The sequence below is a fragment of the Periophthalmus magnuspinnatus genome, chromosome 22 (assembly GCF_009829125.3).
Source record: "Periophthalmus magnuspinnatus isolate fPerMag1 chromosome 22, fPerMag1.2.pri, whole genome shotgun sequence".
NCBI classification, from domain to species: domain Eukaryota; kingdom Metazoa; phylum Chordata; class Actinopteri; order Gobiiformes; family Gobiidae; genus Periophthalmus; species Periophthalmus magnuspinnatus.
In genome coordinates, this window is record NC_047147.1 from 6,492,427 (window position 1) to 6,517,161 (window position 24,735).

The 24,735-nt window shown below is 39.2% G+C and overlaps 2 protein-coding genes across 3 annotated transcripts in view; one reads left to right on the forward strand and one right to left on the reverse strand.

Annotated features, from left to right (window-relative positions):
• LOC117390722 (synaptosomal-associated protein 23-like) overlaps positions 1-10,663 on the forward strand; it is a 28,025-nt gene extending 17,362 nt beyond the window's left edge. For both annotated transcript variants that reach the window (XM_033988524.2, XM_033988522.2), the window contains exons 5-8: positions 2,262-2,379; positions 4,417-4,584; positions 5,841-5,985; positions 6,982-10,663. In XM_033988524.2, the coding sequence (XP_033844415.1) occupies positions 2,262-2,379; positions 4,417-4,584; positions 5,841-5,985; positions 6,982-7,044 (494 nt within the window). In that variant the 3' untranslated portion in view covers positions 7,045-10,663. The remainder of the gene's footprint in view (positions 1-2,261; positions 2,380-4,416; positions 4,585-5,840; positions 5,986-6,981) is intronic.
• A 1,326-nt stretch (positions 10,664-11,989) lies between these two features.
• sptb (spectrin, beta, erythrocytic) overlaps positions 11,990-24,735 on the reverse strand; it is a 75,713-nt gene continuing 62,967 nt past the window's right edge. Inside the window, exons 30-37 of the mRNA XM_033987729.2 lie at positions 24,004-24,088; positions 22,436-22,632; positions 18,226-18,308; positions 16,833-16,896; positions 14,920-15,176; positions 13,959-14,132; positions 13,780-13,822; positions 11,990-13,505 (exon numbers count right to left, since the gene is read on the reverse strand). Of these exons, the coding sequence (XP_033843620.1) occupies positions 13,317-13,505; positions 13,780-13,822; positions 13,959-14,132; positions 14,920-15,176; positions 16,833-16,896; positions 18,226-18,308; positions 22,436-22,632; positions 24,004-24,088 (1,092 nt within the window). The 3' untranslated portion in view covers positions 11,990-13,316. The remainder of the gene's footprint in view (positions 13,506-13,779; positions 13,823-13,958; positions 14,133-14,919; positions 15,177-16,832; positions 16,897-18,225; positions 18,309-22,435; positions 22,633-24,003; positions 24,089-24,735) is intronic.

Genomic DNA, 24,735 nt, shown 5'->3' on the forward strand with positions numbered 1-24,735 from the left:
TCGCAGTTTTGAATATAACACAAATTGATAATACATCAGATTTATATAATGCTTTTTGGACATTCAAACAATAAGAAAACGGTAGAATATGGTGGTGCAAATCATGTGAGGGACGCCAGATTGAGCAGGTGAGTTTTTAGTCGTGATTTGAAAGTGTTTCAGCGAGTCTGAGTTCCTGATGGGTTGTGGGAGTGAGTTCCAGAGGGTGGGGGCGGCGGGTCTCCCACGGTTCGGTGCTTTGTCCTGATGAGGGGAGCGAAGAGGTTGGCGTCGGCCGAGCTGAGGCGGCGGGTGGGACGGTGCTGATGGAGGAGGTCGGTGAGAAGGGGGAGGGGTCAGGTTATGGAGGGACTTGTAGGTAATCAGGAGGAGCCAGTGGAGTTGTTTGAGGACAGGGGTGATGTGGTGCTGCGGTAAGCCTCATCATTTTGGTCTTAAAAGATTCGTATTAACCCGCTCTCCATGATCCTGATATTTTTACTTCTGTATTTTGTCCATAAATCAAGATATGAACATTAATAACAGACCAATGAGGCGTCTTCGTTCCCCGAGGTTGCTCAGATTTGATTGAGACTGTGGGTGACCCTGTTCCTGGTGCAGATGGTTCCTCTGGTGGCGCTCTCTCATCTGGTTCATCTTTATCCAGCCTGTTCCACTTAAACATATTTTAAATGAAACTGAGGTATTTTAACATGTGTTGAGGTGGGGGGTGGAAGTGTGTGTTGGGGTGGGGGGTTGTTTGGTTATGATTATTGATGTGTTGGGGTTGGGTTGTTGGGCTGTCGGGTGGCTGGGTGGGTTTGGTGGGTGGGACTGATTTTAATGGTTTGTAAAGCACTTTGTGTTACTTTTTTTTTTGTATGAAAAGTGCTATATAAATAAAGTTTGATTTGATTTGATTTTGATTTGAGAGCGTTACTAAATACTCACACCCCTGGTTTAATAAGAGGTGTTCCCTTCAGCAGCCTCGCTCTGGATTGGCTCTTTGGTTGCTATAATATTCCAAACATGGCTTCAAATTCGCTCTTATAACCGCTAGCCTCGACGAGCTTCGTTTGACTGCAGCCAAACACTACAGTCCACTTGTTTATACAGTTTATAGTACAGATACAGTGCAGCAGCTTGTAGTAAATTCACATAGAATTATTTACTACTGGTTTAATTTGCGGTCTTATTTTAGGACTACACTTTTAAGTATTTTTTTCTAGGTCAGCGCCTACATCATTTCTATATTTGCAGCAGCACTGAGAAAAATCTTGTTATTTATTCACAGAAAGTTTGTGTGGAGTTGTACAGAGGAGCTGTCAGAGGTGTCAGCATAAGCAAGAAACACTGCCACACAAACGAGTCTGTGTGGTCAAGATTTCTATTCGTTCGCAGCTTTAATTATGATTGTAAAGTGAATACAAGTTAAAGCAGAGTTAAAAGATGTCACAGTTAATTTATTACTTAAAAAACTAGTCTTCTAAATCTGTAATTAGATGTGAGCTTCCTTTCAGTTTTTTTTTATATCCCAAACATTTTTTTTCCTTGACTTTATTGAAGAAAAAGCGCCGTTTGTCAGAATCTGTATATATATTTTTTATACATATGCAAATGTCTGTCTGCTTCCTGCTGTGTGACCCACTTTAGTCCTCACAGGAACTATTCAAGTTAATTACGTTTTTTGGAAACCTTGATGAAAAATAAGTTGATACACACAGAGAGAGAGAGAGAGAGAGAGAACACCCAAGATTCAATCTCTGATGTTAAAATCAAAGCTTTATATCTATTTTTTATAGTTTTTGACCAACTGCACACAGCATATCTCAAAATGGATTTCATGTTTTGGCTGATTGTTGATGTTAAAGAACAGATAATGCCAAAAAAATAATAAAAACAAAACATCTTTTAACATAGGATTCAGTAGTGTCGTTATTATCTTACATCTTTTGGCTCAAACATATCCACGCATTCAGTGATATTTTATTTATATATGTATTAAAAATAGCACTTATCTTTTTTTTTAAATGCATAAAATAAAAACATCTTGGAACATTGGCACTGAGTTGAATATTTTCTATTAATAAAAATGGGCTCAAGAAGACAACAATTACGGTATATATTTTTCTAAATACCTCCCACCTGTACTGGAGCTCTGCTGAAGCCTTGACAAATCTAATGACTCTGTAGTGTGTGTGTGTGTGTGTGTGTGTGTGTGTGTGTGTGTGTGTGTGTGTGTAGTGTTAAAGTGTGTTGTTGTTGTTGTTTGCTGTGTGCAGAGCAGCTGAGGCATGTGGAGGAGGGCATGGACCAGATCAACCACGACATGAGGACCGCCGAGAAGAACCTGACCGACCTGTCCAAGTGCTGTGGTCTGTGTGTGTGCCCCTGTGACAGGTACAACACCCAACACTCGCACTCTGCTCTGTCTCCATCCATCTCTCTTCCTCCTCCTTCTGTCCCCCTCTTTCTCACCCCCTCTATTTTTCCTCTTTCTTACCTCTCTTTCTCCTCCTTCTTTCCCCCTCTCTTTCTCACCCCCTCTTTCTGCCACCCTCTCGTCTCATCCCCTCTTCCTCACCTTCTGTCCCCCTCTCTTCCTTATCATTCTGTCCCCCTTTATTCCTCCTTCTGCCCCCCTTTCTTTCTCACCACTCTTCCTCCTCCTTTTGTCCTCTTTCTCACCACTCTCTTTTGTCTTCCTCTCTTCCTAACCCCCTCTTCCTTGTTGTTCTGTTCTCCTCTCTTCCTCCTTCTGTCCCCCTCTCTTTCCCACCCCCTCTTCTCCCTCTTTCTGCCACCCTCTCTTTCCCTCCCCCTCTTCCTCACCTTCTGCCCCCCCCTTTCCCACCCCCTCTTCTCCCTCTTTCTGCCACGCTCTCTGTCTCATCCCCTCTTCCTCACCTTCTGTCCCCCTCTCTTTCTCACCCTCTCTTCCTTATCGTTCTGTCCCCCTCTTTCACCCTCTCTTCCTCCTTGTTCTGTCCCCCTCTCTTTCTCACCGCCTCTTCCTCCTTCTGTTCTCCTTTCTAACACCTTTCCTCCTCCTTTTGTCTCCCTCTCTCTCACCCCCTCTTCCTCAGCTTTCTGCCCCCCCTCTGTCTCACTCCCTCTTTCTCACCTCCTCTTCATCCTTCTTCTGTCTACCTCTTTCTCACTCCTTCTTCCTCCTCCTTCTCTCCCCCTCTGTCTCATCCCCTCTTTCTCTACCTTCTGTCCCCCTCTCTTTCTCACCTTTCTCACTCTTTCCATCTGTCTCACTCTCTCTACCTACCTCACCGTCCCACCGTTCTCTTTCACCTTTTCTACCGCCCTCTCTTATCCCCTTCTGACCGCCTCTCCCCCGCCTCATCTTCTGACCCCCTGTGTCCTCCTCTGTCACTCCCCCCTCCCTCCCCTCTCTGCCCCCCTCTCTTACCTGGGACGCTCCACTCTCTCTTGCTCTGTATTTATCTGTACCAGTTGAGTGATTGTCTGTTTGTTTTCCCCTGAGTTTGAATATATTTTCATCTCATTTCTCAAACTATGGACTTGCTCTTGGCTACACCACCAACATGATTCGTTTTTGCATTGCCCTTTGTGGCCACGTAAAGGGGCAATTTGTACTTTTTTATGGAAATCTCAAATGAATTACTACCTCTGACATTCTGTTAAGATGTATGGCAACCCTCAAGAGACAAAACTTATGAGGTCGGTTTGGCAAACTTATTTACGTTTGCTTATAAACTCTTAGGAAATGTGTGTTAAAAATGAGCTTCTAGTTTGTCTTTTAAACTATGGAACTGATTAGTGGGTCCAGCACCTGCTTGTTTCCATGGAGATGCTATTGCTTTGCCTGAAATCTTCCACGGTATGGCATTAAACTTATCTCTCTTGTAATTACAGTTATTTTTATGACCAAAAATACCTTGAAAAACATGCATTCTCGCTGATTGTGGTTCGAATCTACACAGATCTAACCTTTAATTTGTCCTTGTGGCATCGCCCGTTTGTTTAATGCTATACTGTATGACATCTCCACGGTGACAAGCGCTAGAAAAGTTACATAGTACACCTTTACTTGTCATTGTAACTGTTCAAAATGTCACCTCTAAGTGTCACAGCAGAATCCCCACGTCTTGTTTGAGTGTCATTTGAACAAATATACATTGTTCAAATGGTTTCCAACTGACTGAACTTGCAGTGAAACCTGTTTTCATGTAGTTTGTGCACGTAGTACAATTAAAACTTTTTAAAACTCTAGTCAAATCTCTCCACAATGCTTTCACTTTGAAGAATGGGATACTTTGATGAATACCTGCAGATAAGGTAGGCGGTCTATGTATGAATTGTTTTGTTGTTTGGAGAAAGCTGCCATAGTAGACACTTTGTTCTGTTGTTACACATGTAATTTATTCATACTTTCGGGTAAATCAAGAGTGTGTTTCCTCGTAGGGTGTCGTCTATTGAACACGACTCCCGGTACAAGAAGACCTGGGGGACAAGCGATGGTGAAGGAGATAGTAACAGCTCCGGGGTGGTCTCCAGGCAACCCTCTGGAGTCCGCAACGGACAGGCGGGACAGGTCAACGCGTCCCAGCCCTCCGGACCCTACATCAAGAGGTAAGATTCAGCTTTTATTATTCAGCTGCTGGATGTTTGGGCGCTGTACAGATGTAGATCCAGGCAACCACTACTCAAGTAACTCACAGACTGAACAGCTTCGGGAAAAAGAACTTATTGTTTTGTTTGTATTCTGTATTACACAAAATAGACTCTTGTGAGCTTTAAGTCATGTTTATAATGCTATTACCTCCTCAAAAACATACCTAGAGTTGTGTTTTGTTTCACTCACACATGTTTGAGTAACACTTTATTATGTCTGTCTACATCTCCAAAGCTCAAAATGCTCTTCTCCACCTTGTGATGTCATGAAGTGGTAGTTTTTTAACAGCTACCATTTATCTTTAGTTTAGTAGAGATTGGCAGTTCCAGGGCTGAAATGATCCAAATGATTCTAGTGAAGGTGTGTGGAGTTTCAAAACACAGTGGAGCACTTCCTGTATTATCACAAGATGACATCACAAGGTGGAACAGAGTGTCTTCAGTTTGAGAGAAGACCCTAAATATGCAGGCTTATATTATTTCATAATAATAATTATTTAATAATTAATATTATAACATAGATCAGGCCTTTTAATACAGTTATAAGTGTTGGCATTAGAATTACGGTAGATTTTAAATTCGCTTAACTACTGTAGAATCACATATTATTTCCAGAACAGTTTGTAGAGATCTAAACTACAAGGTTAGCATGTTTTACACATAAGTACTGTATTTTCGGGAGTATAAGTCGCACCAGCCAAAAAATGCACAATAATGAAGAAAAAAACATATATTTCACATATAAATCACATCTGAGTTTAAGTCGCACCCCTTGATAAACTGAAAAAGTCCAGAAAATACAGTACCCATTGGAGGCAGTCATTTCAAACAATATTTTAATTGGTTTGCAGTTTATTTTGCAGCTCTATTATTACGTTAGTATGTTTGACAGCCACACTCAGCCCTTTCCTTCTCTTCATGGATTAAATATGTGCAGCAGTAGCTCAGTTGGTTGAGCGCTAGTACCATTATTTTTTGTGGATCCCGACCACTACACTACGATCTGGACGCCCCTACATCTTCTACCCATCACATTTTGTCCTTGAGGAGCTCAGTCAAATTATCACACAATTTTTCTGCTTCTAACACAATAACCTCGAGGACGAAATGACACCCACCACCTAATTTTCTACCCCCTACATACAGGCGGCATAATGAAGCAATTATTTCTGCGCCAGTCGCTGGTCATAATGTTATGGCTCATCTATTTCCAGAATAACTAATGACGCTCGTGAAGATGAGATGGAGGAAAACCTGGAGGCTGTCGGGGGCATCATTGGAAACCTGAAGAACATGGCTCAGGACATGGGCAACGAAATAGACAAGCAGAACAAACAGATCGACCGCATCACGGATAAGGTGAGCGTGGTTTTCTCCTCTCAAACACTATCGAGACGGGAGTTTTGTGCTTCTGTTGGATATATACTGTGCTGTGTAGATAGCTTTTAGTCATGATTAGTGATTTGTCCTAATTTTGGACAAGTATGGCATCTTTACTGTGGTTGGGGTCCTGGGTACTATGGGGTAAAAACATTGTGAAAGTATAAAAGACGTGGTTTGTTTGCCCGGTTCCTTCTTAGGCACAAGTTTTTCCACTAGTCACATTATAAACTATTCTGTACAAACTATAACTGTTCCAAAATCATACTGTCTTTATAATAAAAGAAGAGATGGAAGTAAAATCACCATTGCTAACATGCAGATTCTTATTGTGTTGTGTACTTTATCTAATCCCTGATATAAATGACCTGCTTTATTATTTGTGTACTTCCTTCATCCATATTCATTATACAAAATGCAGTACACCCAGTAAAGAATTGCCTTGTGCCCGTCTTAAAACCATAGAGTACTTTTATAGAGCTCAGCAGCGTAAGCCCACTGCTTTGGATAGATGTCATTTTTGCCAGACTTTCCAAAAAATATATGTTAAAAGTTTGAAATGTGATAGCTGCCTCTTATCTGTTTCTGAAACTGCAAACCCAACATTGTAAATGCGTTTTTGGACTGAAAACAACCACGTTATGCACTTTTGTTACCTCAGAGGAGCGGGTTAGCCTGTGTAGTACATTTTGAAAACTCTGCTCCGCCCACTTTTGCTACTTAAATGCGACTAAAAACGTATTTCAATGGAGAATTTGGGAAACGTTTTGCAGCTAAAATATGATATAAATTAGGTTGGTTTGTGTAAAATATTCAGCAACAAGCAAGTCGACACTGCATCGATTCTCTGAGGCTTTAAATGGCTCTGTAGAACTTATTAACTTAACAGAAAGTCTTCAAAGTGGGCGTGACTGTTGAGCTCCATACGCATCCAGAAATAAACTTTACCTAATTATTTTGTTGTGTTTGTTTCAGGCGGACATGACCAAAGTGCGTATCGACGAAGCAAACACGCGAGCCAATAAACTCATCCAGTAGAGGGCGATCCTCAGCTCTGGGCCAGTCTTTTATCTCTCTGCCTTCTCTCTCACCTCACGTTGCATTCAAGCACGACGGCACATACCAACTACACGATATCTTTGTAAACAATTCAGGAAGAATGTACACGGCAGCAGTGTCCTTAACCTTAACTGCACTAAGATGTAAATACAATACTTATATTTTATTAATTGTTAGCAGAGAGTATAGCCACATGTTCATACACTTTCTATAGTCATGCTGGACTTTGAAAGCAGCAAAAAGGCATAAACTCCACCAAAGAGGGAGCGCTTGAATGCCTCACCACTGCTGACGCTACCAAATACAAACCAGGTCTTTATTGTATCATATCATATCTGTATTTGAGTGCTTTCATACACTGCCTTGTTGTAAGTGTATTGCAGGTTTAATCTAAAAAAAAAAAAGCAGCCTTAATACTTATTGGTTTTCTGTAATTAGATGTGTTATGTAATATTTTGCTTATTAAATTATTCCTAATCAAGCAGAAATGACTTGTGAATAAAGTGATCTTTTCTAAGACTTTTTTTCCACGTCATTTTTGCCATTTCAGATGTTAATTTCAAAATAGTGCTTGTGCTTTGTGACTGTGTTGTGCACTGATCTAAGGTAACACTACGACCACCTGCCTAATACGCAACAGCATAGATAGTAATTGTATTTATATCATCGGTTTAAAGGTCCTATATTGCACAAAATTGACTCTTGGGAGCTTTTAGACGTGTTATAATGCTGTTACCTCCTCAAAAACACACCTGGAGTTGTGTTTTGCCTCATTCAGACATGTTTAAGTACATCTCCAAAGCTTAAACGCTCTGTTCCACCTTGTGATGTCATGAAGTGGTAGTTTTTAAGTTCACAGTATTACCTTTACTTCAGTAGAGATTGGCAATTCCAGGGTAAGTGATTCTCGTGAAGATGTATGGAGTTTAAAAACACTTTGAAGCACTTCCTGTATTACCATACGACATCGCAAGGTGGAACAGAGTGTTTTCGGTCCTAAATAACGCAGGTTTTGTGCGTTAAACGTGCGAACGAAAACACAAAACACAACTCCAGGTCTGTTTGTGATGAGGAAACCTTTTAAACTACACAATTCACCCCGTTTTCCTGGTTTACAATGAGAATCTACCTATAACGGTCGATCGGGTCCATTGGTGAACTGGCAATAACCGATAAATACATATTACCGTATATATTCAGGGCTGAAAATATAGTAAAAAGAAATTCATAATTATTTTGTATTTAAATATCTTGAGACGAGACGTTTTACTGAACAAGAAGAGTAATATATTTTGATGAAAAGACTGTAAATATTAATTAAAAGTCAAGTTTGTTCAGATTTGTTTGACTATTTCAGCATCATTTTACCTTCTGATAGTAAATTAGTCGCAGCCTTGTGTACTTCTCATGTTTTTGCGTACGAGGCCGCTGCAGATTAGACCAGTGGTTGTAATGTTGTACTTGATCAGTGCGTGGTTTTCTTTATACTTCAATGCTGGAATTCAAAGCTCTACCCCTGAGTGATGGCAATTTTGCTTTAATTGTAATTTTTGTGAAACGTAAATGTGCATATTTGGGAGAATATGTTTGTTGTAATTACTTCCTGAAAAATGGACTATACCTATTCCACAGTTTTACCTCTTTATGTAGTTTATAACAGAATTTGGGAAATATTGTCACAGTTTTCGTTTTAGTTTTGACATCGTTATTTATGTCCCTGTTTTGACTGGATAAATGAATACTCAAAACTTAGCCTGCGATCATTTTGTTAATCTAATTTATTCTCAGTTTCCCTGCTGTTAATAGAGATTTATTATAAGACCCAAGAGGAGATTAACAGACTTTGCCAGGCGCCGACACGAGTCCGGGAGCACTTGAAAAATTCATTTCCCCAAGTTTGTAATTGCAGTTTGTGAAAGAGCATGAAAACAAATTTGCCAGTTAAGATGCACATGGCTTTAGCTTGTTGTTCAGCGCTGCTATTTTCACATTACTACATCATTATATTATGTACAGAGCTGTGTGAAAGTTTGGTTTCAGAATGATACGAACAAAACAAAACGCGTCATAGCTAAAGGATAAAATGCAAAAAGGGTTGTGTTCAGTTGCATTGCTTTGTAGAATCCCTGTAGTTATTTATTTCTGGGCCTGTCAGCGTGAAAACACAATAGCTTGGACCACGACCATCTAATTTTATTGTACAGTCTAGTTCAGAGGTGACTTCTATCCATGGATTTTAGATTGAAGAAACATTTGCGCTGTTGCCGTAGCAGCAGTTAACGATTCAAAACTAAATATTGTAGTGTTCTGGTGTAAGAAAACGCACTGAAATTCTTCCGATTGTTGTTTATTTTGTGATCACGTGGGTTACTCAAGGCCGTAACCCGCGCCAAATTGAGCAAAACAACAAGAAAAACAACTTAAGCCAGTCTCCAGAACAGACCGGTAACGTCAACGCGTCGGCATAGCAACCAAGCGTCAAATACAAAAAGCAGTTACATCAATCGCAACAACTTATAAACATTTACAAGAACAACAAAACGTGTCGACTCTGAACTAAACACAAAATATCAGATTGTTTCAATATTATATCTGTTGAACGGTCAAAAATCTACAAAACGTCGCCTATGAACAAGAAGCTGAACCTGTTTCTATGTTCTTCTCGAAATAAAATACTGTGTTTTCTGGAGTACAAGTCGCACCAGAGTACAAGTCACGCCTGAGTATCAGCTGCACCCGCCAAAAAAATGCATAATAAAGAAGAAAAAAAAACCATTTCACATATAAATCGCATCTGAGTACAAGTCGCACCCCCAGCCAAACTACGAAAAAAAGTGCGACTTATATTCCGGAAAATACGTAACGCCAAAAAATCTATTATTTGCCTTAAAACTATCACACAGCCCTCGTCGTCTTCTCCTAAATCAATCACAAAATGAAATGTAAATCAAATTGTACAGTCCTTCTAACTTGCCCTTTTGTAAACGGTTGTGTTGTAACAGCCACAGTCTCACCGGCAGTGCCTCCGACGCTCAACCAACACACAGTGAAAACGGCCCTATCTCGTGATGGAAAAGCATCATTTGTTTTGTGACGCTGTAGCCAAGCTGAGAGGATTAAGGCTGGCAGCGAGAACTATACATGCAAATGAATGTTTAGTGCAAATGCAGAAACTCCTAGCGGGCTTCATAATGAGCGACCTCGCTGTGGAAAATTGGCTAATGATAAAATGATATAGCGCCGTGAAAAAAAACCAGATCTGTATCCATCTTTTTTTGTTTTGAAGAAAATGTTAATTCGTATGCCGTCGCTTCCAGGCGTACATGCATTGGGTTTGTATAGATGACAACGATCCAAGGTTTTGTATTGCTATAAGCTACGTAGCATCTTTAGCATATTGTGAACTATCATCTAATTACTAAGGTTGTCTCGGGGCTGTTTATGTGTTGTTCTGTCAACCGCCACTGGATGTATGTATAAAATTGTCTATTAAATTCATATGCAGCTCATCTGATATTAGCCTGCTTAATGGAGAAACACCTTTTGGTTCACATCCATCTGTAATATTGTTCATACTTAATAAAGCTATTCTGAAGTATTTGTGTTGTTTTGTGTTTTATGTTGTTAGCCTAGGGACAAGAAAACAAAAAGGCAGTGGTGGAATGTAAAGTAAAAGTACTCTATACATTTTACGTGTCTTTACTTCACTTAAATAGATTTTACTATGGATACTTTTTACTTTTACCTAACTACATTTGAGCGCAGTATGTGTACTTTCTACGTCACTACGTTTCTAAACAGGACTAAAAGGTTAAAGTATTTTTTTATGATCGTTTGAGACCTGCTGAAAAGTCTGAAGGGTTTATTTTTATCAAGTTCATAGTTTGAGCAAACACAAATATACAAAAAAACGTAAACTGTGAGAAAAAATGATCGATTTAATTTTTTTTATTGAGCAAAATTCGCCACAAATCTTTATCAAAACCACTACATTTGTAGCCTTATAACAGGTGCCCAAACTTTTTTTTTTTTTTTTAATCAAGGGCCACATCTCAAAACATATTCGAAGCGGAGGGCCACAGACGGTGCTTTATACACAACTTTGACAGAGCCGCGGCCAAGAAAAACTGGTCTGAGGGCCGCATTTTGCCCCCGGGCCTTAGTTTGGACACCCCTTATAAGAACTCAAAATTATACTTACCTTTAACCTGGAATACCATTAGCTTCATTTACTTACACTTATCCAGGGTCCGGTCGAGTCTAAGCAGGAACTCCCAGACTTCCCTCACCCCAGACATGTCCTCCAGCGTGTCGTCTCCGTGGGCCATGCTCGGAAAACGTCTCCAGGAAAACACACATGTAAACATAAACAAATGCATCTTTTTGTAGCTGTGAATAAGCCGACATTACAATTATTATTAGTAAAATGTGAATGAATGAATCTTGTGGAGTGAGTCTGTTAAAAACAACCAGCGCTGGAAGAAGTATCGTGTTATCAATCGTGTTACTTTAGTAAAAGTACACATACTGGAGCAAAAACACAAAGTATCATGCAAAAAATCTACTTAAATAAAAGCATTTAGGTACACGTTTAAAAATATACTTCATTTTTCTTATGAATTTTGTGTGTTTATTTTGTTTGCCTGAAAACTTTAGTCAGGATGTTTCCACGAATATGGTAAAAATAACACCTCAAATCAAAAAAAGTACTTTTTACTTTTCAGTCCTGTTCAAAAGTGTAGTGGAGTAGAAAGTACCGATACTGCTCTCAAATGTAGTGAAGTAAAAGTAAAGCACAGATACCTAAAAATTCTACTGAAGTACAGTTCTTTAATACTTTTACTTTGTTATTTTACACCACTAAAAATAACTTCTAGTGAATTAATTCTAGTCTGAACGCGGAAAAGAACGACAACAAAACAAGTTCTATAATTTATTTTAAACTTTATTCTCTCAAAAGGTACTTAAACCTGTCAACATTTGTGGCTATTTTACACAGCTAGTCGAGAGTACAAAATGCAGATTAAAAACCACTGAACAGAAAAGGCAGGTGTGGTGCAGTGGAGGATAAACTATGAGAATCAAGTGTCTGTAAGTTGCATTCTGTAAATATAGTGACTGGATATAAGTGACATTACAAACCATTATAACGGGCTGTGTGAAAATGTTCTATGGCTTCACTAAACTTGGCTTTAATTCCTTTCACATTGAAGTAAAACGGTTAATATTACTAATTCACGTCAATGCTAGTTTTAGATAAGAAATGAAATAGTTTTGAAGTTCAAAACTGTATCTGAGGCAAGAAGGCAGCTGGGAGTTTGCGCCCGTTAAGTAGTAATAAACATGTATGTATGTATTTCTGTAATATAGCACAGACCAAATGTTTCTTTCTACTTTACATTCATAGAAAAGTGAATGTGGTTTTCTGGTTTCATCTCGCTCCCATTTGTTCCGTCTTTTTTAGGGAAATACAAAAGAAATACGGACATTTCCTCGACTTTGATTCATACTAAAATCGTCAAATAGTTTATGTGTCACTTTATGTCAAAGTTGAACTAATTGTACTTGGTCTTGATTTGAAAATGTCAGAATAGCACCATGTCAAACCAAAACATACATAAAACAGACATTGTACACATGCGTCGGTAGATATGCTGCATACATGAAGAATAAATATGAAACTCTGAGTTCAATACATGAGTGCGGAGTATATTTCAAGTGAATAAAAACACTTTGTCCAGTCAGACTCGCTCATCATCTGACGGTGCATAGATTATACTGTCCCTGTAGTTCACACTGTACAGCGCTCGTCTCATTTACAAAGCTTCAGTCGGGTTCTACTCTCCAGATCCAGCACAGTATTACAGTTCACAACCATTTATAAGGCAGATTATACAAGTACTGTGAGTACTCAGGTCACCCTCATGTACGCAGCTCACTGTAGTACACGTCTATGGCCTAACGTCCCAAACTGAAGCAAAAACTGCAGCAAAAGTAACAATAGGACAATCTTTGGTTGAGTGAAAAGAGCGTTCTGTGCTTTAATTTATCATCTGACTATGGCAAAAGAACAAAAACGTGGATCTTTACAATGAAATGCTGCTTAAATACAAGCAAATAGTGGCATGAACCTAAACTACAATAATTATATTGAAAAATAAAAACAAATCTCATTTAAAAGCTTTCTCTGGTGGCTCGTACACAAAAGTACTTTCTAGTTTTGGGGTTGCCGGGGTAAACCTCCTCCCTCCTCACTTCTTCTTGGCAAAGCGGCTGAACATCTTCTCCTTGTCCTTCTTGGCAGAGCCGGGCTCCGGGGTGGAGGTGGAGACCGGGGGCAAGGTCTGGCTCTTGGCCCCTGAGGGCCCCTCCTCTGCGGGGGCCTCCGTGGAGCTCTCCAGGGCCCGGTCCATGGCCTGGCTCCAGCGCTGCAGCTCCTCCTGAAACACACACACATTATTCAGGGACAGTCCAAGGACATGGTGCTGTCTGCTGGGGACACAGCCAAATTTACAAGAATATTCATTTAGAGATGACATTTAAAACAGGACACGGCTGTGACTAAACCAAGGTTAGACTCAGACAAATGTACATCATGAGCCAGAGTTACAGCATCATGTGTCTCCAACTGTGCAGAATGGGATGATTCATCTTAACGTGCAGCTTAGTTTGATGTGTCCTGAGATAAGAGAACGGACTGAATAACAGACTTACCTCGTCTTTGCACTGGAACAGATATTCACTGCCGTCTGTCAGACTGTGGGGCAAAAGGACAGAGATGAGCTCAAGTCATTTTTCACAAACACGGAGCATCATTGTGACTGCAGCTCCTTAATCCACGTCCTTGTCTCATTACAGCACAAGCAGCGGCTCTTGGCAGACTGGACTCTTACCGGAGCTTGGCCACATGCTTCTTCTTCTTGTAGTTACTCAGGATTTCCCAGATGGCGCCGGTGAGCGACAGGGGCTCCTCGCCGTGATACGTGAGTCCCTGCCCGTAGCTCTTGGCGTCTTTATACGCACTGAGCTGCCCTGGCCGTAACACGCAGTACAGGTTGTTCCAAGACCTGAAGAAGCAAGAGACAAATTCATATGAGCAATTAGCAGCTTTCAAATCATCAACATCGTTTGTCACACTGAGAACAGCAGCCTCATTAAGGTTTCATTTGGATCATTTTCAATACGCAGTGTTCCTCAGATTATTATTATTATCGTCAGGAAAACATCTCATTTGTAAATTGTTGAGTGGCTAAAGAAAAGCCACTCGAGAAAATGAAAATACAAAGCCATTACTCTATATTTGACCAAAAAAATGCCTTTTTACTTTAGATAAATGTTAAATTAAAGCTTTGTTGTTCATTTTCATTCAATTTTGAGATTAATAATGGTCTTTATAATCAAGAAAAACAAGAAAAAGAATCACGTGCATTAAGAAAAGTAAAAATAAGATACACAATAGAAAGAAGAACACATTAAGTAGCAGCTCAGAGGTTAAAATACGAGCACTGCCGATATTTAAAGGCACATTCTGTAACTTTTCTACGGAGCGTCTACCACCTGCGTGTCTCCATGGTGATGTCATTGCCTTAAACCTTCATTTCTCTTTTATTCAATTTTAGACCATTTTTTTCAATGTTAGACAAATAAAACGTGCATTCTTACTGTGAGTGAACTAGCCTCTCCACAGATCTGACCTGTAACACCCCTTTCGCCTGCATATCGCCATGGAGACAAGACAAGTTTAATGCCATATTGTGAAAAATTCTAGGTAGCGCAATGACATGTCCACGGAGAAAAGCAAAGCAGGTGTGAAAAGCAAAGTAGTTTAATAGTTATGTTCGAATAGTCGCTGACCGGTTGGACGCCTTCTTGCCCGACCCCTCCACGTCGTGTTTGCGTCCCAGCGGCCCCTCCTGCAGGACGGCCTGGCTCTTCAGGGACTCGGGGGGGAGAGTCGACGCCCGCTCTGGCTCTTTCAGACTGGACACAGAGACAGAGGGATCCAGCTCCAGAGAACCACTCTCCTTCATCTCAGACTCAATGGGAACTGTAGTGTCCCCCGCTGGGCCCTCCAGCTGAACGGTGCTGGGGGCCACTGCTGCGGAGCCAGACTGGGACAAAAAACATGGACAAAGTCAGGAAATTGGTGTGTTTTGTTTTGTGAAGCACTAAGTAGGAGCGTAAACATAATCGATTCAGTGTTTATTTGTCAAAGTCTGATTTTTTGTGATGAATTTGTAGATTTTTAGTATTAATTAGTGGAGACGAGACTGAGTCCACAAGGAGTACACAGAGAGTACAAAGGGAGTACACAGAAGTACACAGGGTTAAACAGGGAGTACAGAAGGAGTACACGGGAGTGCATGGGGAGTACACAGGAAAAAACAGGGAGTACACAGAAATTCAGAGGGAATACACTGGAGTACACAGGGAGTACACAAGAAAAGACATGGAGTACGCAGGGAGTACACAGAAGTTCACAGAGACTACACAAGAGTACACAGGAGTACACAGGGAGTAAATACAGGAGTACACTCGGAGTATATAGGAGTACACAGGGAATACACAAGAGTACAATGGAGAACACAGGAGTACACAGGGAGTACACTCAAAGAACACTGGAGTACACAGGAGTACACGGGGAGTACACTGGGAGTACACAGGAAGTACAAAGGAGTGCACAGAGGAGTACACAGGGAATACACAGGAGTACACAGGAGTACACAGGGAGTACACAGGGAATACACAGGGAATACAAAGGAGTGCATGGGGAATACACAGGGAGTACACAGGAGTTCACACGGAGTACAGAGGGAGTACACAGGAGTACGAGACTGAGTCCACGAGAAAAAGACATTTATAATATGCAAACTGTGCGGTTCAGTTGATTTACTTTGTTTAATATAAGTGTTGTGTTTCAGCACTCACACTCATACCTACACATAAATATAGTGCATGTAGTGGTGTTTCATTCAAGTAATTTTTAAAGAAATATCAAAAATCTATCGTAAACATAGACGGTATAAAGAAGTGGACTAAGTGACGTCACCTACAGCGTCCAGTCAAATGAAGCTCATCGACGCTGGAGCAGTTACACCGGACAATTTGGAGCTGAGTTACATATTTGGAATTCAAACTCCGAGTATCATAGCAACCAAAGAGCCAATCAGGAGCGAGGCTGTTGAAGGTAACGCCTCTTTACGCCTGCACCGCTGGTTTAGCAGAGGGCAGGCATTTAGCAACGCTGTCAATCAAACCTGTTGCTAACGCTAGCGGGAGTGACCTCAGGGAAAGAAGGCGCCTCATTTGTCTGTTATTAATGTTTATATCTTGATTTATGGACAAAATAGCTAAATAAAAACACCAGGCTCACGCAGCGTTGGGTTAACACGAACATTTTAAGACCAGCAGTTACAGCAGTTATAGAGAAAGGCGACAGTTTTTCAATAGAAAGTGAATTGGAGCCAGAGTCGACGGAGCCAGAAGTGCGCCCATGCTCACTTCCTGTTTGAAACGCAGCGGCTAGCAGGTTAGCAATGTCCATTTATATATATACCGCCTATGATCGTAACATTTATCTTTATTTACGTAGCTCATAGTTCGCGGTGAATAAAGTTAAACACACTTCACCCTAAAGTTTGAAAGTTAAGTAGATTAATTGCCAGATAAATGAGGAGTGAAAGCAACAGGAGACTTGGGATGTGGCTAAACTAATGTGACAATTATTGAACACATTAAGAGAATGTAAATGAGACGCAGAGACTGACCAGAGTCTGCTCCTCCACAGTGAACAGCTGAGACGAGTCCTCCACGAAACCAGTGTCCTCTTTCCTACAGAGACAAATACAACATGGATAAGTATCGATTATCTACTAAATACACATGTAAAAAGTAAATATAAAGGAGGGATTGTTTATGGGATTAAACTTGGGTAAGAGAAACCGGGTTAAGATGAGTCAACACAGGTCAAACAATAAGATCAAGTACTCCATTTTGTTAAAAAAGTACAGATACAGAGGTAAAAAGTTACTCAAGTAAAAGTATCACATGAAAAAAATGTACTTAAGTAACAGTGTTTAAGTAGCAGTTTAAAAATGAGTAAAAAGTAAAAGTATTTCACACAGATTCATTTGTTTAACTGAAAATAAAGTTATAAATATAGATTAAAATATGACACATATTTTGGTCAACAGCAGTGATACAAATCAATTTATTATTTTTTCTAATGAATTTGTGCATTTATTTTCGTTTGCCCAAAGTCAAAGCGTGAACTCCAAAACTTTAGTCAGGATTTTTCCACGAACATGGTCAAAATAGCCTGTCAAATCATACGAAAAGTACTTTTACTTTTCAGTCCTGTTCCAAAATGTAGTGGAGTAGGAAGTACAGATACTGTGCTCAAATGTAGTGAAGTAAAAGTGAAAAGTACACACTGTAAAATGTACTCAAAACAAGTGATGGGCGACTCAATACTAAAATATCGACGTATTGATACTGATATATTGTTATATAAAAGTATCGATCCCCAGGAAAAATGATAGATGCTTAAAATGTCAACTTAAAAAATGTGTTTTTCAATAAATTCTTGAAATAAACTGTTTATATTTTAGTTTAACTGCACATTTTTAGATCAGTTTAAGATGGGGTCAAGAGTAGATAATATTTGCCTTTATACTTTAAGGTAAAATACTATGAAATGGAGCAGAGTTCAATGCATTTTAAAACAAAAAACATGTGTAATTGAAGCAAAAATCACTGATATCACCCATCACAAGTCAGTATATTACTTCTTTTAACTTGCACTATTCAAATACAGTATTTTTAAACTAAATATGCTTCATTTTTTGTTAATGGACAGACAAAGATTTGAATAACTGTCATGTTGAACTGCAAAAAAAGGGATTTGGTTTGTGAGACGGTGTCATTTTCGCTTTTTTACTCTGTTCAGTGTGATAGATTCCTCTTTCGTCGCACCCATCCATCACACTTTTACCTATTATCATCCGTTTAAAAATGTCTTTACTCCTTTCCAAAACAACACATTCTTCTCGCCTCCCTCCTCCAGCTCTCCGTCAGTTATCGTCAGCTCTCGTCCGTGTAATTCTGTTGAAATCGTGGTTGCGTTCGAGGCACCGTCCCGCGCCCCGGCTCACTGTGTACCTGCTTTCTCGGTCCGACTGAAGCTCCTCTTTAATGAACTGCTCCATCTCCTCCTGCTCCCTCCTCAGGCTCAACAACTCCAACTGCAACACACAAGCACAGCGCTAATCAATATCTAATCTATTACCGCTACGATTTACCGTCACGTCCAGGCAGCCCGCGGCCCCTCGCTTCTACAGTCAGGGAGTAAAAGACAAAAGCGTTGGGTTTCTGTAATGAAAACGTAGCTGTCTGATTTTAACCAGTGCTGAGTTTAGTTACAAGTGTTTACTAACAACGAGAGCGGAACAAGAACGAAAAAATAAGAGAGTACTAGTACTAGTAAATATGTCTGATTTTGTTGATTTAGATTAGACCTGGAATAGTCCTGTTATAGACCTGGTTTAGTCCTATATTAGACCTGGAATAGTCCTGTTATAGACCTGGAATAATCCTATATTAAACCTGGAATAGTCCTGTTATAGACCTGGAATAGTCCTGTTATAGACCTGGTTTAGTCCTATATTAGACCTGGAATAGTCCTGTTATAGACCTGGTTTAGTCCTGTTATAGACCTGGAATAGTCCTGTTATAGACCTGGAATAGTCCTGTTATAGACCTGGTTTAGTCCTAGATTAGACCTGGAATAGTCCTGTTATAGACCTGGTTTAGTCCTAGATTAGACCTGGAATAATCCTGTTAATTGATGGTTGACTGTTGTTGATTCGAGCACAGCCGTAATGATGTTTAAGGCAGATAATCATAAGCTCCTCTTGTTTACACACGTTATTCGAACAAATTAAGTCAATATCATCTTAAACAAACAGGTATATTCCAAAAAAGTAAGACTAGAACCAGTAAAAAACATCATTGTGTTTGTGTTCGAGGGGTTAGTGTGTGGAACAACCCTGATGTTAAATTAAGAAGCGTTTAAAAAGAATTATAAAACATTACTTTTTGATAATTCCAGGATGCAGAAATGATTCATGTGAACTGCTGTGGTTTGTAGTTTTTCTTTTGTTACATATTGAGTCATATTTTTTTTTTTTTTTTTTCTTCCTGGGACATCTTAAACTCGGAATATGGTCTATTGTGGTTCACTTGTTGTCATGTCTATGTGCACTTTTGGTTTGTCTGTGTTTCTTTAAATTTCCTGTTTTTGACCTGCCTTAGGACAACGGGTGTAAAGTAGCTATTGTGCTAATTCCGGCATATTTACATTGATGCTGTTTGTTGACATGTTGATTAATATGCACTGTCCTAATTAAAATAAATAAAAAAAAAAAAAAAAAAAAACTGATGCTGCTTTTCTTGGATTTCTTGTGCGTTTTAGGCGTCATTTTTACTTCAGCCTAAACCACATGTGTCAAACTCGAGGCCCGCGGGCTAAATGTGGCCCTTCACATCATTTTATGTGGCCCTTGACAGGGTAAATTAAAAGATATGATGGTCTTAAAATGTTATTTTATCAGGAGATATGCAGTTAATCAACCATATTTTTTACATCTTTGCAAATGCATATGTAATATTTGTAACCTGAAGAAGTATTGTTAATTATTTTACATCTGGCCCTTTGACAGCAGCCATTTTGTTGATGTGGCCCTCGGTGAAAATGTGTTTTACACCCCTGGCCTAAACCCTTTCGGTCATGACAGAAATGTTACGTACAGCCTTATACAAGTTGAATAATGTTTGATTTTGAATGTATAGACTGAATAAAATACTTACTTAAAAAAATAATTGAGACTGGAACATTTAACACCAGATCACATGACTGCATAAGGACGAGCTGCACCAAAACCAAGACGGGACGAGTTTTTTAGCTGTTTTGCTTCATAAAAATGGAAAACACTCCGAGGAAAACAAAACTGGATACGCTGGTGACACATTCGCAATTTAATAATCAGGTAACAAACTTTTACACTCACACCTGCTCATGTTTTTAAAGTTTTATATGGACTCGTGTACTTGTTTTTTTTTATTTTTCTGGTTGTATTTTATTTTAAACAGGGCGCCCATGAAAAAGAGACCCCGAGTCCTCTCATTGGGTTCCTCTGTATAAATAAAGATAAATAAAATACAATAAAAATAACTTTGACGTAGTGTGAAGCTAAACCGGAGGTGGGTTAAACTGAGTAGAGAGAATAAGTAATAACTGGCAAAATATTGACATAAATAAATGTTTTTTCTATACGTTTATGCTGTTTAAACTTAACATTTTGAAGCACGATATATTGCTACAGAGATCTACTACGATAAACGATAATATTGGAAGAGATTGACCGATATATGAGTTGGCCGATACATCGTTATCAGCCTTAAATCTCCAATATTTTGTTTTGTTTAGTTTGCTGTGTAAAACATACACACAAAGCTTCATATTAACACTTTAATATGAAGAAACAGCTGCACAAACGTGACTACACAGCTCTGTTATAGGTTTATGGTAAAAAAAAATGGGCTTGGGGTGAGTTTGTAGAACATTTAAATCACATAATTAGAGGAAAATAATCAAAATTGGACATATACCAAATATATCGGCACAAAAAATATCGGCAGATCTTATCGTCCATTGATAACTCTAGATTTTAAACAATCGTTGGAGCTCTAATTCAAACTACTTAACGACTCTGACACAGTAAATTAAAACATAAATGTGATTATCGCAGTGAACACGAGTTTATAAAGACAGAAACATGTAAAAAGGGTCTGAGCAGCAAGAAGTAAATAGCAGAATGAAGCAATAATTAGCCAAAGAAGCGACTTTTTTAACTCTTTGCAGCTCAAGTCCTTTAGTTTAACTGTGTTTGATGCTGATTATTTGTGTTTTGATTTGTTGTATTGTGATTTTAATGTCTTTCTTATTCTGTAAAACATTTTGTATGAATTTTGCTATAGAAATAAACTTGCCTTGCTTCAAATCTTTTCGCTTTACATCAAAAATGACCAAATCTCAGGACTATTGTAAAGAAAATGTGCAAAAGATGAAAATATATCATCCCAGTTTTCATATTGAACATTAAGTCGATGCAGTGATTATTGTGACAGTTGTATTTAAACTTGTTCATTGTTGATTCCCAGATACTAACTTACCAACTTGATGAAAAAAAGACATAATAGAAATTCAAAACAGCAAACCAGATTGTGGCAGAGCTCTGGAGTGCGGGAGTTTAGCTTTGGCACATTTATCCGCCTCTGGACAATTAAGTCACAAATTTCAAGCACGTCGAGCGTCAGCTTTGCCAGACACTTTCCCCAACAAGAATTATTCAACAACTCATCTAGCGGTCGTATATTTGAGAATAGATGCAGATTAATAAAATCGTGTAACTTTTCTGGTGAAGGGTACACCACCTGCTGGTCTCCATGGGGATGTTATTGCTCCGTATTAGGGCATTAATTTGATCTCGACTTCTTGACGATTTATCCGTCTCCATGAACAAAACGCGATGAGTAAAGTTATAGATCAAGTGTCAGACTCATTTTCAGCTAAATGGTTGCTCTCAAAAGGTCAGATGTAAATGTAAGACAGAATAAATGTAACTAAATGTGATGTAAAATAAATGTAACTATTTTTTTTAATCTTGTTAATTAACTGTTTCTGTATTTATTACTTATTCAAGTTACAAATATTGCATATGAACTTGCATAGATATGAAAAAATATCTGTGTAACTCTGTATCTAATGATAAACTGTAGCGGGCCACATAAAATGACGTGGCGGGCCGCATTTGGCCCATGGGCCTTGAGTTTGACATGTGTTATAGATCATTAGTAGTGGAGCGTAACAAAGTAAAAGTAGTAAAGTACTGCACATTTGAAGCTTTATTAGATCTCAAAATCTACTTTTTACTCTTTAAGTACATTTTTAAACAGGTACTTTAATAGTTTTACTGAAGTAGATTTTTTTGTGTGTTGCTTTTACTTGCGTTTTTTTTTTTTGTTTGTTTTTTTGCTCCAATGCTCGTACTTTTACTTAAGTAACAAAATTGAGTACTTCTTCCACCACTGTAGGTCATCTTTGGAAAGTACAGTATGTGAACATTCCAGACCAAGCAATAACGTTTCCATGGAGACAAGCAGGTCTTTAACAACAGAAAAGTTACAAAGTATATCTTTAATGAACACATTTTCCCCATAAGAGTGAATTACATTTGTCTAATCTTGATAATGTGCATATTCTACATCCCTAAAACACCAGTGTAGTATTAGGCTGTTATTATGTGTGTACCGTGGTGAGCCGCTCCAGAGCAGAGAATCGCTCCTCCCATGTGGCCGTGGACTTCTCAAAGGCCTCGTGTCTCTTGATGAGTTTCTCCACTTCGTCCACAGAGCGTCCCAAGTCCCGACTGGACACGTACGGCTCCTGTGCGATCAGCCAAGCCTCGGCTACAGAGGCGTCCCGGGCAAACTGACACACCTCCAGCACTGAAGGGCAAAAAGAAGATGGATTACACTGCTTTGAGACGTCTGAGGCTTGATGTTTAACGTCTTATGACTTGTACGAACGACAAGGGAAAGCAGTTCAATTTTATGTATGGATGAAGTGTCACCGCTGACAGCACAGAGCATAAGGAGTCCTCTTGCAGTTCAAATAAGACTAAAAAATACTAGCTACATGCATTCAATTTCATGTGGGGCAGGATCTATCAACAGGGAACTAGCTTAAATGTTTTTTTTAGTTATCGATACTGTGTTTTAAGTTTTAAAAGTATAAAAAAAGTATAAAAGTAACTGGTATAAACAGATGGACATTATGCTCTGCGATCACAAAACTGCAGCTTCTTTCTATCCCAAGTGTCTGCACAGAGACTGGTAAAGTGGCATTTCAATATTCTGCGCCTTCAACATGGAATAATTTACAAAAAGTCTTGAAATTACAAGAACTGACTTCAATAGTTCAGTTTAAATCTATTCTGAAAGGTTTGGAAATGAAGTCTATGATTTGTAATTGCTTTTAAGAATCCATTTTGTGACATTAGTAATCTCAATGGGGCTCTCCTGGTTAAATAAAGGTTAAATAAAAAAAAAAAAGTATGCTTAAATGCACGGTGCAAAGCTTTGTACAGGGTGGTCACAATTTGATCAGTAGCATCTATGGTGTCAAACTCAGGCCCACGGGACAAATTTGGCCCTCGATATAAACATATTTGGCCCACGACTTGGTCACACTTTTTAATTTTGGCCTTTTGTGAATTTGAGTTTGACGTCCCTGATCCATGGGCTTCAGAATGATGAAAAATTAGTACCATTTCCGTTCAATTATCAATAATAAAATCTTCTGAATGGCGAAACGTGCTCAAAGTGGCGCCTTTAAACAGAAAATTGAACCCCAGGGACAGCCTTTAACTACAGAGATCAAAATTGTGTCGTCACATCTCCGATTTTGCAGTTAGAGCAGTATTATTAGAGTTGATTTAAAAGTATTGTATAAAATGTATTTGCCTGTAGTGATGTAGCAGCTCATCGGGTTCTTCTGACGTCCTTTTGTTGACGTTTGCCCAATGCTTCTTTATAAAAAATTTGCAACAACATGACGGATTTTGCCTGTAATATTTGTTTTATGAAGTTCAATCCCGCAGCTTTTAATCGTGTTATTATAATCCCACACCTGCCTTATAGAAAGTCTTGATACAGTAGACGGTTGCGCACACATCTGCTTTGGTCTCCTCCCTGACTCTAATTTCGACAGTTCCTCTTCTGCGTTTCATCTGGTTGTACGAATACTTTTGCAAACCTTCACTGTTAAGCCTTTCGTTTTGTGAGGTTTTTGTAGGTCAAAGTTTCTGCTCTACTCACGCAGTCGGAGCCAGTCCCATCTGTCGTCCCATTTGAACATCATCTCCTTCCTCTTCTCCATCAGCTGCACCAACTTCTCTTTGATCTGACAAAGGCAACGAAGGAAGCTGAGGTTACGTATCTGTTTTATTAAACAGCCCGAACCCCGAGACTATAGACCATTACGCTTTAAGAACTTGTATTGTGCAGTGATTAACCCAGCGCTACATTCAGGCCTGGGTCAATTGCTCATTTAAATTCTCTCACCTCCTCCAGTTGTAATTAGTGCAGCTTTATAGTCTCCCAAGTGAATTTAAAGGGATTTTTTTCTTTCTTTTTAGGATGCCCAATTGGTTCCCAGACTACTGCAATTGTGGCCAGAAAAAGTAATTAATTCTCGTGAAAGCAGCGGTTTTGAAGGATGAAAGAAAGAGTAACTACACCACAGGTTGTCAAGGGGAGGTGCAGGTTTTGCTGGAGGTACTTAAGCTTTGAATACAGGTACTCAGGGAGTGATGGAGGTTTTGATCGCAAATGCAGATCTTTAACCATAACTGTTTATATATGTGCGTATATAGTAAGACTGCAGACGTAAAACTGGAATGGATGGAGCTATAAAAGTACATAACTACACTACAGGTCTGTATTTACGCCTCGTGGCTCGAAGTAAGTTTAATCACCACGGCAACTACTTTCATACTTTAATACACTGCTGCCTGGTCCAAAAAAAAAGTCGCAACCTGGATTTAACTA